The 12,232-nt window shown below is 35.0% G+C and overlaps 1 protein-coding gene across 4 annotated transcripts in view; it reads right to left on the bottom strand.

The window, feature by feature from the left end:
* Nucleotides 1-296: 296 nt before the first annotated feature.
* The window catches only part of LOC131674304 (receptor-type guanylate cyclase Gyc76C-like), a 1,727,826-nt gene continuing 1,715,890 nt past the window's right edge, over nucleotides 297-12,232 (bottom strand). For 3 of the 4 annotated variants that reach the window (XM_058952904.1, XM_058952919.1, XM_058952912.1), the window contains 2 exons: nucleotides 1,373-1,740; nucleotides 297-1,311 (listed from right to left, as the gene is read on the bottom strand). In XM_058952904.1, the coding sequence (XP_058808887.1) occupies nucleotides 543-1,311; nucleotides 1,373-1,740 (1,137 nt within the window). In that variant the 3' untranslated portion in view covers nucleotides 297-542. The remainder of the gene's footprint in view (nucleotides 1,312-1,372; nucleotides 1,741-12,232) is intronic. The other variant, XM_058952926.1, reaches the window with a different exon arrangement.

Genomic DNA, 12,232 nt, shown 5'->3' with positions numbered 1-12,232 from the left:
TGTACAAAAAGTGTTAGTTTCAGTTCGCTTAGTAGACTGATTTCTGTACAGAAACTGCCACACATTCAACTTGATATTAAATAATCTATACGAAGCGAATTCAGCATAAATTGTTTATGACAAACCAACTTCGTACAATTTTAAATTTAGAATTTATCATATAATAAGCTATTTGATAAATCATTGAAATATCTCAGGTAAGTCATATACATTAAATCATGTGATTTATTTTATAACAATTTATCTTATAACATATAAATATATCTTTATTTTTCCACGAAAATTTATCTGATACATTTCTAAATACGCTAGTTCCAGTCAAGTTATATGATATTTTAGGTAAATTATCACATAACCATTTGGTTAATAGACTTATGTAATAGATTATGAAAATTGTCGAGTGAAAATTTGATGATCATTATGAAAAACACCAATCCAAGTACAATTTAAGTTCTATTAAATGTTAAACATATTAACAAGAAAGAAAGAGAGAGAAGGACAAAGAGAGAGAAGATGGAAAGGGAGAGTGATTTGATATCTTGTTACACGATGCTTTCTTTGTCGCATTGAATGTCATAAGTAGAGATAACGGCATGCCTAAGGGAGGCATCGCCAGATTTAAGGCCGTTGACACTGAAGAAGTTTGCCAACCAATTGCGTAAAGATGGTTTACTTGAGATTTTTTTGGTGACGTGAGTTCGCAGAGGTATGTAGTCGTATGCATCCGCATGTTCACCTGGTAAAAGGACTTGGTCTAAAGATCGCCAGCGTTTCACAACCATTGAAGAACTCTCTCCAGAACGCTCAACGGTTGATGAAGACGGATCAAGACCATCACCGAGAAGCAAAGGCATATCGGGTGATTCTGAAGTATCGCCACAATTCTTCTCGTGATGGAAAGCCAGTTGCCGCATTGGACCTACCAGAAATATATTGCCATTTGAGAAGTTATTGTTGAACGGTTTTTCATAAAGTTGGAGATTCGTTTTAGATCCTCGTTGAACAGTACATTTATTGCAATTTTCTAGTGAGCGGAAACTCGTTTTTTTTGGCAATACCTTCCAGCCAAGCAATAGTTGAGGTGGATCGAGTTTGCATGAAGTCGCTATTACTGGAAACGGATCTAAGGACCTTGATTCTCGTATTGTTAGTGCATTACATCGAGAATCTAAATACTTCTGATGCTGCTGCGGTGGATTGTCATTCGATTTGGACGTTGAGGTGGCTATGGTTGATAAAATTTTTGTATTTTTTAGTTTAGCCACACTTGATTGATTTATTGACACTCCATTTTCTGACAACATTAGTGATCTGAAACGCGTTAAAATTTTTATGTTTAACTTTTTTCTTTTTGACATTTTATGTTACTTACCTGTTAAAGTTGCACCGAAAGAGATCATCGAGAGCAAGTTTAATATTAGCTGCTCGACTTTCGGCTTCCTCACGAACCATAATCATGTTATCAAGTGTTGTCTTAGAGGAGTTTTCAGTGAGGTAGAGTGGTGAACGTTCAAATTTTCGAGATATCAGCGAAGGGCGAGTTTGCAGAGGACTATTATTAAAGTTGCTAAGTTGCGCAACTGAATCAACCATATCTGATAGCATACTTCTAGGTACGGTCGACTGCCGGCGACTCCCGGCAGCCAGACCGGCAAGTAGAGATGGCTGTCGAGAATCTGTATTGAGCTTGGGACTACGCCGAGGTCGACAAAACAGAGGCGGTAAATCTGTTATATCCACCTGGAAAATAAAATTTAATAAAAATTATCATTTCTAAAACTATTTATTGTCACAATCGATCACTCAATAATACAATGCAAAAGTGAACAAAATACATTTTTATGAAAAAGTTATCAAGTAATTATTTTTTAGAAAATCTTTTTTTAAAGTACATTTTTTCAATTATTAATATAACTATTCAAATGATACAATCAGAAATATAAAAAAGTTTTAGAACTATCTAAATTATATGAGCAATATTGAATAAATATTTATTGTAAGCAACGAGTCACTTTTATTTTTTTAATTTTAACTCATTTAATAATTTGTTGAAAAAGATACCTATACACTAATAAATATGCAGAATGATTGAGTAAGATATACAAACATCAAACGCAGGAGATGTTCCGCTCTTGTTTGAGCAGTAGTTGTAATTTTACGACACAGGTAGTAAAACAATCATTCCAGAATTTCACTATGGTTCATTCAATTAAGCTAAGTTATAAACCGTATATTTATAATTTTAAAGAATAACTATAATTAAATTAACATATGAAATTGTCTATTTAAAAATAGTCTTTACATTCTCAAAATTCTTAAATGGACATTCCATGGAGAAATCTAAAGAAATAATAGTCCGCATTATTATAATTTTAGGTTTTTATGACGAACACTTTTTCATTTACATATTATCTAAAGAAGCCCTTAGAATGTAGCTGAAAAAAACTACGTACTCTTTCTAGTAGATGATACCAAATATTCGGACGAAATTTTTTAATCGAACTTTTTTGCATATGTCGACCACAAAACTATCAAAGTATTCATATATATTAGCGATATTATCAATATGTTCTTTAGATATATTTTTGCGAAATAATCTATTTTTTTGACAAAAATGAATTAAAAGAATAAAACTGAACCATTAGATAAAGAGATGATTTCTTCACAAAATCGTCTATTTGCTTACGCTTAAACATACCGATACACCATTATTTCATGTAGATAAACATTTTATTCTGATATAGAACTATCTTTAATGAACGGTTGTATTACTATACACATTACGATACTGTAACAGTATTATTAGTACTCTGTGTAGATCGGTTGAAAACTTGTTCTGTTATTAGTATATAAATTTCAATTTATTAGATTCAAAATGTATCTATATTGTCAATATCAAATTTTATTTCTATTAATTTGAAAGCACGACTAATCTTACTTGATATTATAACGAGTGAGATAGCTAACCTGTTATGTTTCTCTCTCTCCCTCTCTTTTATTTAATAATTATTATTATCAATTTATTACTAAATCTGTAATTATTATTCTGTATTATCCTATCTCGTATATTTGTGTTCCAACACAAGCTCATAAAAAAGAAGAGAGGTACGCGTACGCAGCGTAGTGCTTAATGTGTAAGAGCGATATATGTGTGTGTGTATGTGTGTTTGTATATTATATATATAGAGAGAGACAGGCAGACAGACAGACGTACTTGCGTCGCGTGTGAGTTAATGCTCGACTGATTGACAGACCGCGAAACCGGTAATGGGGCTTGGGTGTCCGTAAGGGAACGTGCTTGACGAAGTAGCTACAGCTAAGGAGAGGATCTTGTCGACGCAAGTTGGTGTCATCAACTTTTCCTTGGTTCGTCGTCTACAATACTCAATTGTGGTATGTCAAAATGTGGTAACATGATATCTTACTAATAGACAGCGTTAAAGATAAAATGCCGAATTTGCCTTTGTGAGAATTGTTGTTCGCGCGTTTACGTCAAAGCGTATGCTAAAGAACTGAAGTAACTAACTTTGTTTAATTTGCGGCTACGAGCGAGGAAGTATGACTTGTAAGTATTAGTTCGATAAAAATTACTGTTTTAAAAGAGCAGTTTGTGTGAAATGTGTAAAATATCACGTAATTGCGAGAAGAAAAAATAAAAGAAGCAACGTATACAAACTGTAAAGAAATTCGCACAGCAAGCTATAAAAAAAGTCTATTGTCAAAACAGCTGCAACAAAAAATTTTTCCGAGATTAAAAGAAATGACATTAAACTAAAACAAATCAAAGATTCAACCTAATTTAACTAAAAATGCAAACAGAGACAGACCAAACGCTACATACGCCCAAGTAGCAACAAATCAAAACAAACAAAATGTGACAGAAGAATCAAAACAAACAAATGATCAAACGGAGTCAATTGAACATAAAGAAGAGCATACAAATAAATTAGACAATATGATGGAGCAATTAATGAATAAGATGGACACCATGCTAAATTTATTAACAATTGTAATAAATAAAATGGCGCAATAAACTCATTAAAAATTGCTATCTGGAATACAAATGGACTCATGCAGAGACATCGGAAATTAAGAGCATTCTTATTACTTGAAAATATTGACATTATACTAATATCAAAAACTTATTTTACAAGTAAGAATCATCTAAATATACCAAACTATACCATACATAAAACAAATCACCCGCTCAACAGACCACACGGAGGTACGGTGATTATAATTAAAATCAAAATCAATCATTACATTCACTCACTAGAGAAATTTACGTACAAGGAACTAGTGTAATCATATACGATAACAATGATCCAATAACATTATTAGCTGTTTATTGTCCCCTAAACAAAACAATAACAAAAGAAAATTGGACTGACTTCCTCAAAACACTAGGAAATCACTTTACAGTAGGAGATTATAATTCGAAACATCCATGATGGGGCAAAATCGTCAACTCCATTTTATAAAGGCAAGGTACTTTATAAAACTCTTTGGAAAATCAACTATATAACAATATAACTGGTAAAGCGACTTCCTGGCCAACAGACTTCTCAACAAGTTACCTGATTTGATTGACATTGTAATAATAAAAGTAATAAACAAAAACATACTCGAAGCATCTTCATACTTACAGTTTACATCAGATCATTTCTCGATATTAGTCACTTTTGACTCAAAAGTACACAAAACTGTAAACAACTGCGCAATAACCGACTGAAAAAGTTTTCATAGAGGAACGTATTAGATGTAATGTACCTCTTAAATCAGCTATTAATATTGAAACCTATATTCAGTCATTCAATTCACTCCTGACTGAAGCCATTGACCAATGCTGTACTACTATAATGAAAAGAAAATCACAACAAATCATTTCCACTACAATAGCACAAAAAACTAAAGAAAAGAGACTACTTACAAAAAGGTATCAGATTATTAGATCGAGCAAAGATCGAGCTAGAAGAAGCTCAGTGCACTTAGTCCAACCGAAACAATAGATTACTGATTGTGGAAAGCGACCAAAGGGCTAAACAGACCAACTTCATTCGTATCACCTATTCGAAAAAACTGTGGAACATGGGCCAAATCAGACGAGGAAAAAACAGCAACTTTCGCAAATCATCTAAGTGAAGTATTCAAACCTCGTCAAAGGATAATCTCTGAACAAAAAGAAGAAACCTTACTGAAGAATCCCAATATTCAGGACAGCACTCTAATTAAATCAGTTAAAATAAAGGAAATATTTAAAATAATTAATCATATAAATTATAAAAAAGCCCAAGTCATGATAATATTACAAGAAAAATGATTAAAAAGCTTCCCACAAAAGCAATTCGATACATAACAATAATATTTAATGCATGCTACTGTCTTTACTATTTATCTTCGCAATGGAAAGTAGCAGAGATTATGTTAATACCTAGAATCGGTAAAGAAATGGAACTTGTGACTTCATACAGATCGATCAGTTTACTGCTAGTACTTTCAAAAATTTATGAAAAAATTATACAATCTAGAATAAACTTATTTACCATAAATAGAAAACTTATCCTGTTTCAGGTGTCATCACTTTACGATCGAACAAGTAAAAAAAATAATATCTGCAGTGAGGAAGTCCATCGAAAATAAACAACACTGCACATGCATATTTCTTGATGTTACTCAGGTGTTTAACTAAGTCCGGTATAAGGGGCTTCTACGCAAGCTGAAGGAATCTTTTTCTGAACACTACAGCGATCTGTTACAATCATACCTGCAAGAATAAACCTTTCACGTAAGAATCCATAAAAAAGTTTCGAAACACCAAGTAATAAAAGCAGGGGTATCGCAGGGTAGTGTTTTAGGCTCAACACTATACCTGTTATATACATCGGACCTACCAGAGTCTCCAAATATTTTGACAGAAATATACGCAGACGATACAGCAAAATTAACAACACATCAAAAAGCAACAATATCATCAGAAATACTACAAAATTACTTAAATAACTATCTTCAAAATTGGCTAAACTTATGGAGAATATCGTAATAGTAAACGAGAGTGAATCAATGCACACCACATTTACTTATCGTTAAGATACTTGTCCATTTATTAAACTGAACGACAAATACATTCTGCAAAAAGACCATGTAAAATAGTTGGAAATAGAGTGATCGATTTCAATTACTGCATTTACCGTTCCACACATGGGATTATTTGAGTTTATTAGGATGTCTTATGGATTTGCAGGTGGACCTGCGATGTTCTAGTGACTCACAGACAAGGTGATTACTCCGAAGATGGAGCGCTATGCGTTTGTATACTTAGACGATTTGATTAAAGCGATCGAAGCGTTTGCAGACCACGTTAAATATGATCCTAGGTATAATTAGAGACGCTGATCTGATGATAAATAATAAGATGTCGTGAATATGCATGTGGAAATTTTTGGGCAACTACGCAATAATCTGCGATCCTTTCACTGCGCTTACGCGTAAAGATACGAAGTTTTGACTGGAAAGAGGACAAATGGACAATTTTCGAACGTGTCAAGGCGTTAATTGCAATAGAGCCTATATTAGCTCGGCGAGATTATAGTGTTCCGTTCATCATCGAATGTGATGCTAGTGATATGGGTCTAGAAAGTGTCCTGTTACAGCGTATTGCAGAAGAAGACCGAGTTTTGTGTTTCGCGAGTCGTACTTTAATCGCTTCGGAACTTAAGTTGCCAGTTACCGAACGGGAGTGCCTCAGCGTCATATGATCGATAAAGAAGTTTAGACCGCATATTGAGGGATACCGTTTTACCGTCGTAACTGACTGTCATATCCTGATTTCGCTACGGAAAATAAAGAACCATAACGATAAGCTAGGTCGCTAGTCTTTGCGCCTACTATATATTCATATGACTTCAATATTGTGCACTGAAAAGGAAGGACAATATGGTGCCAAACCATGGAGACTACATACAGGAAACCAAAGTGACTTAGAGGGCTACCGCCATCTAGTGGTCACTCGAGTTATCGACGTGCGCTAACGCATGGTAACTGGTCGGCATTACCGCCGGTATAGTAGTACCCGCAAGAGATTGAAACACAAGCTCTAGTCCCGAGCGCCCTATACTCTGCGACTTCTAAACGCCAAGAAGGATTTTTAATACCTTTCAATATTTTTCAATGAAATATAATATTGAATCACATTTAATCTAATCATTATCATTCTATTCTAATAAATGGTTAGTACTTCAACTGCGGTATTTAATTAAATAACTTTTAATCCTTTTAAATATTTTCTAATTGAACATAATATTCAATCACGTTTAATGGAATATTTTTTAATATTTTTCAATATTTTTGAATACAATATAATTTTTAATCTCATTCAATTTAATCATTATAGATTTATTTTCATAAATAGCACGTCAACTTCAATAACAATTAATTGAATATTATGTAACATTGATTGATAAATTTTAATATACTAAGGAACATTTATGAGAAATCTAATATTTTTTAATTTTTTGCAATACTTTTTATAGAAGATATTCAATAACGCATTAAGTAATAAATGTAAATATATTTTATATGGTATATGTTTGGACTATTCAATATATTAAATTTAATTTAATAATTGTAATCTATTCCAATGAATTATTTTTTAATTAGGACTTATCAAGGCAATTTATCCAATACCGATTAATTTTTATCAAAACTTTTTAATGTTTAATTTTAAAAGTGATTTGAAAGAGATGTAAAAGCTTCCTAAACTGACCTTGATATAACCTTCGTGAGGTGAGGTTGAGAAACTAAGTAATCTCCGTCATCATGTAAGAAGAAATATTATTTTAGGACTTAATATCATAAAACATGGACTGCAGGCCCGATCCCTCTTGGCATTATAAACTCGCAGAGTACTACGTTCTCGTGTTTTCGAGCTTGGCCCTCGTGATTCCTCGAGATCAGCGTAAATGCATACTCGCAGAATGCCACAACGAGCTCACAACTTGGGACGTTACGAGATCCATCAATGTACAATCACACCTACTAGAGACCAAAATCCCGTTGATTCGACACCAGAAGAGCTGAATTAGTCGGAAAGGGGTGATAACCTAGAGGTTGTACCTGTGATGGTGCCTAAGAAGAGAGGATACATATGAGGGTCTAAGAAACCTCCGCAACAGTCTGTAGTAATTTGTCCCGGTACCTGCATCCAAAAGGTTCTTAAAAGAAATAAGATTCCTTGCTTTCGCTTTTGCTTCTCTTTAAACGATTACGCTTTTACTTTGATTTTTTTTGCTTCTATCGATCTTAAAACTAATAGAGTTGACTATTTTTAGACAATGCTCCCAGATAAGAGGGGGAAGAAGAAGCCAAGAGAAATCGTGATCTCCCAGAAACTACTGCTGGTGATCGGGGCTTGACCAACCTCAATAGGACTAGCGGCCCCTAGTACATAGTATTTAGCATTCTCTATTCTTTCGCGTTCGCAATGCAATGACGCTTGAGCCTATAGCCGCTTCGGAAGAAACGTCGACGCAACGGACGTCAGACCAGATCTCCGAGGTAATCATCACGTCGGTATCTGTTGTGACAGAAACGCTCAAGATCGAGGATGACGTTCAAGAACGATCAGCCCACTGCTTCAAGTTCAGCACTGGCAACAGTTCCAATCCACGAAGACCTGCGGGTCGAGTGGGAAAGAACCTTAACTCTAGCCAAAGCGTGCCGCAAGGCTTTAGTCCAGGAGGCCATGGACCTGGCGGCTTACTTCGAGGAAGCGAAGCGTAGTGGCTAGCCAAATTAAAGAGGAAACGTGAGGTGGAAGAGAAGTATGAATGTATAATTGAGGAGCAGCCTAGAAAGCTGTAAGAACTACACGCTCTTAGGAGGCTTTAGGTTGCGGCCTTAAAAGAGGGAAACTCTGACCATCCTCCTTTGGTTTTCGGTCCCCAGCGTCCTGACAAATATGCAAGAGGCGAGGGCTACCACGCTATACAGGAAGCCTCGGCTACTCAACCTTGCAGAAAGTGGGTCGGCCCTTGCCTAGATCTTCGGCTAATTAAGTACTGCAATTGTTATGGCTTTACCGGAATCTATCGAAGCCAAGATTGTCCGAACTATGTTTAACACTGGAAGTGGGCTCTAGAACTTTTAGCACAGTACTTTTATGATGATGATATAAGAGTACTGCTTGCTTTGCGGTGATGCATCTCAGCATCGATCAACAAATGGAAAAATCATTCGCGACTGTACATTATTATTTTCGTAACCGATTGACAAGCGGGAAAACCACCCGCGATTGTACATGATTGTTATTTTTGTAAGAGCACGAGATTTTATGCGACAATGCCTTATTTTCTTCTTTTATATTATTCATATAATAAACTTTTCTTATCCTTTTCTAAAAAGTGAGACTCCCTTTCATTACTGAGGGAGAGAATTACCTTTCGAGCTATTACATCCATACACAGCGCCTGGAACATGGAGATATAACGAATGAGATTGTCAACCTCTTTCTCTATTACTTAATAATTATTATTCTCAATTTATTAATAAATCTGTAATTATTATTCCGTATCATCTCATATGTATTTGTGTTCTGGTACAAGGTAAATGAAAGGAGAGATATGCGTAGCCTGGCGCTCAATGTGTAAACGCGAGATATACGTATATATACATATATATATAGAGAGAGAGACATACATATTCGCGTCGCGTTTAAATCAATGAGCGCACTGACTGATAGACCGCGAAGCTCACAATGGGGCTTGTGTATTCGGAAGACAACGCACGTGCTTGGCGAAATAGTTGCAGCTAAAGAGAGGACAACTTTGGCGATGCAAGCTGGTGTCACCAACTTTTCCGTGATCATACTCCCCTGGATAGTTACATCGAGGATTTTCCTTGTATTGTCGTCTATTGTACTGAACTGCGGTGATATGTCAAAACGTGGTGACGTGATATCCTGCTATCATACAGTGTTAGAAACAAAGTGCCGAATTTACCTTCGCGAAGATTGTTGTTCACACGTCTACGCTAAAGTGTACGCTAAAGAACTAGCTTTGTTTGATTTGCGGCTACGAGCGAGCAAGTACGACTTGTAAATATTAGCTAGATTGCTCTCTTTCTTTTTTGTTTGGCTTAGCATACTTTCTCTCTCACCTTGCTTTTGTTATTTATATCTATTTTATAACCGAGTGCTCATTAGTCTGGTCGGTCTTTTCTTTCGCGTTCATCACTACTTGGGCACCGTCATATTTCGTGCATTTAGCCTACACAATGGACTCACGTCGTTTCAGTCGTAGTTCACGGCGTGGTCATAACCTGCGGTTCTTCACCTATATATATATATATATCCTTATTCACGTAATATATATATATTTTATGTCAACGGAGTGATCCGACCTGAATTCCCACACACACACACACACACACACACACACACACACACACACACACACACACACACATCAACAATTTGCAATTTGATAACAATTCACATGACTTAGAGAAAACATGAAAATTAAAATTACAATCTAAAGTTGGACACTTGAATTAGAAAATAGTTTAGTTTAGTTTATTTATTTACAACTTATATGTTACATTTGGTTTACATTTCTTATATTACTATTTGTGTATCGTGTTCGCGCCATATGCGCTCCCTTAATCGCTTGTCCTGCGCCTGGTTGGAGAGTTTTTCAAACATAAAACTTTGGGGAAAACCCAAAGAGATAGAACAACAGGTCATAAAGACTTAATCCCAACCATGGGGCTTTGGGGAAAACCCAAAACAGACGTGCAACAGGCAGCCGAGAAAATGTAGAATCGAGAGAGTATTTGGGGAAATCTGTATTACGCAATGAGGCTGTGTAACCCCCGCTCCGCAATTCCCTTCCGAGTTTGATTGGTCCACCAAGAGGGCCCCATAGAGGAGGGGCTAGACAAGAGTTCACGCCATCTGCGCTGGCGGAAAATAAGTGCAGTTGCAGTCGGAAAATCAGCGCGTCCGGTCGCTGAGCAGAGCTCAATTTTTTTTGCTAACGCGCTATCCCTTGTTAACGTCTTAGTAAGTGTCTGCCAGAGTTAATACATTCCCTGTGTGCGACGCACTATAGGAATTTTCGCCCAACTTTGAACGAAATCAAATAACTCAAGATCTAAAAGGGTTAGAGAAAATCGGGGAACGGCATTTTGAAGCTTTTGTTAAGTAGATTAAGGGAAAAATAGTCCAATTCGAGAAAAAAAAAATTTTGAGCTCCAAATCGAAGGTCAAAACACGAGTTTTTAGGAAAATAAAGCTTTTTTATTTTTTCTAACATACTTACACCATGAAATTTGAAAAAGCAATGCAACAGAAGTGTAGCTCTTGAAAAAACAAGGCAGATAGCATTTTTTGTTTTTTTTTTTTACTTCAAGGTCAACGAAGTAATATTCGTCAAATCATCCACTTACCTATCGTGAGTGATTTAATTGACTTAACACAGTTTTTAGTTCTAGTACGGGTTACGAAGCTCTTGATGTGTGGCAAAAGTTCAAGAAACCATTAATAATAATTTGAAAGTCATTAATACGTTGAAGTACACACACAATTTGAGATAGCTACATTTTTTTACATGAAATAATTTGTTACAAATTCTCGAAATTCGAACCTTTATTGAACCACTTTTAATTTTTTTTTAATTTGATCAAAAAAATATCTCAAACTCACAAACTCCTATCATTTTCAAATCTTGCATAAACTATAATTTTAGATTTACAAAATACACAAAATTATATGATGCTATCGAAATGAGTATTGAAATAATAGTTGAAAACCTGATTCATAAAATATAGACTGATATTTATAATTGAAAGATTTATAATAGAAAAATAAATTACTGAAAAAATGTATATCTATATAGTTTCTCTTAGAAACTCTTTCACTGTACAACAGTAGGTCAGTAGAATGAAATCGTAATGTATACAATGTTTACATGCTTGACTTTATCATTCACCTCTGTCCTGATGAAACTGATGTAAGACATTTTACATTCATTCAAGTGAGTAACTTGTACGAGAATAGTTTTACAGCACGTATATTCATTACGATTGAACTGCGATTATCAATAATTTCCAGTGTTCAATAGAGTGTAATAATTCCGTAAAATTGTATGGTCTAATTTGACGTTTCATAAACTGATGGTAAGTTTAAATTAGCGTTTCTATGATTTTTATTCGCCAATCTCGTGTAAGAAATCTGCTC

Source organism: Phymastichus coffea, unplaced genomic scaffold (genome assembly GCF_024137745.1).
Source record: "Phymastichus coffea isolate CEN01 unplaced genomic scaffold, Cenicafe_Pcof_1.1 PCOF00014, whole genome shotgun sequence".
NCBI classification, from domain to species: domain Eukaryota; kingdom Metazoa; phylum Arthropoda; class Insecta; order Hymenoptera; family Eulophidae; genus Phymastichus; species Phymastichus coffea.
Note: the sequence above shows the minus strand (reverse complement) of the source record. Positions and strands in the feature narration are given on the sequence as shown.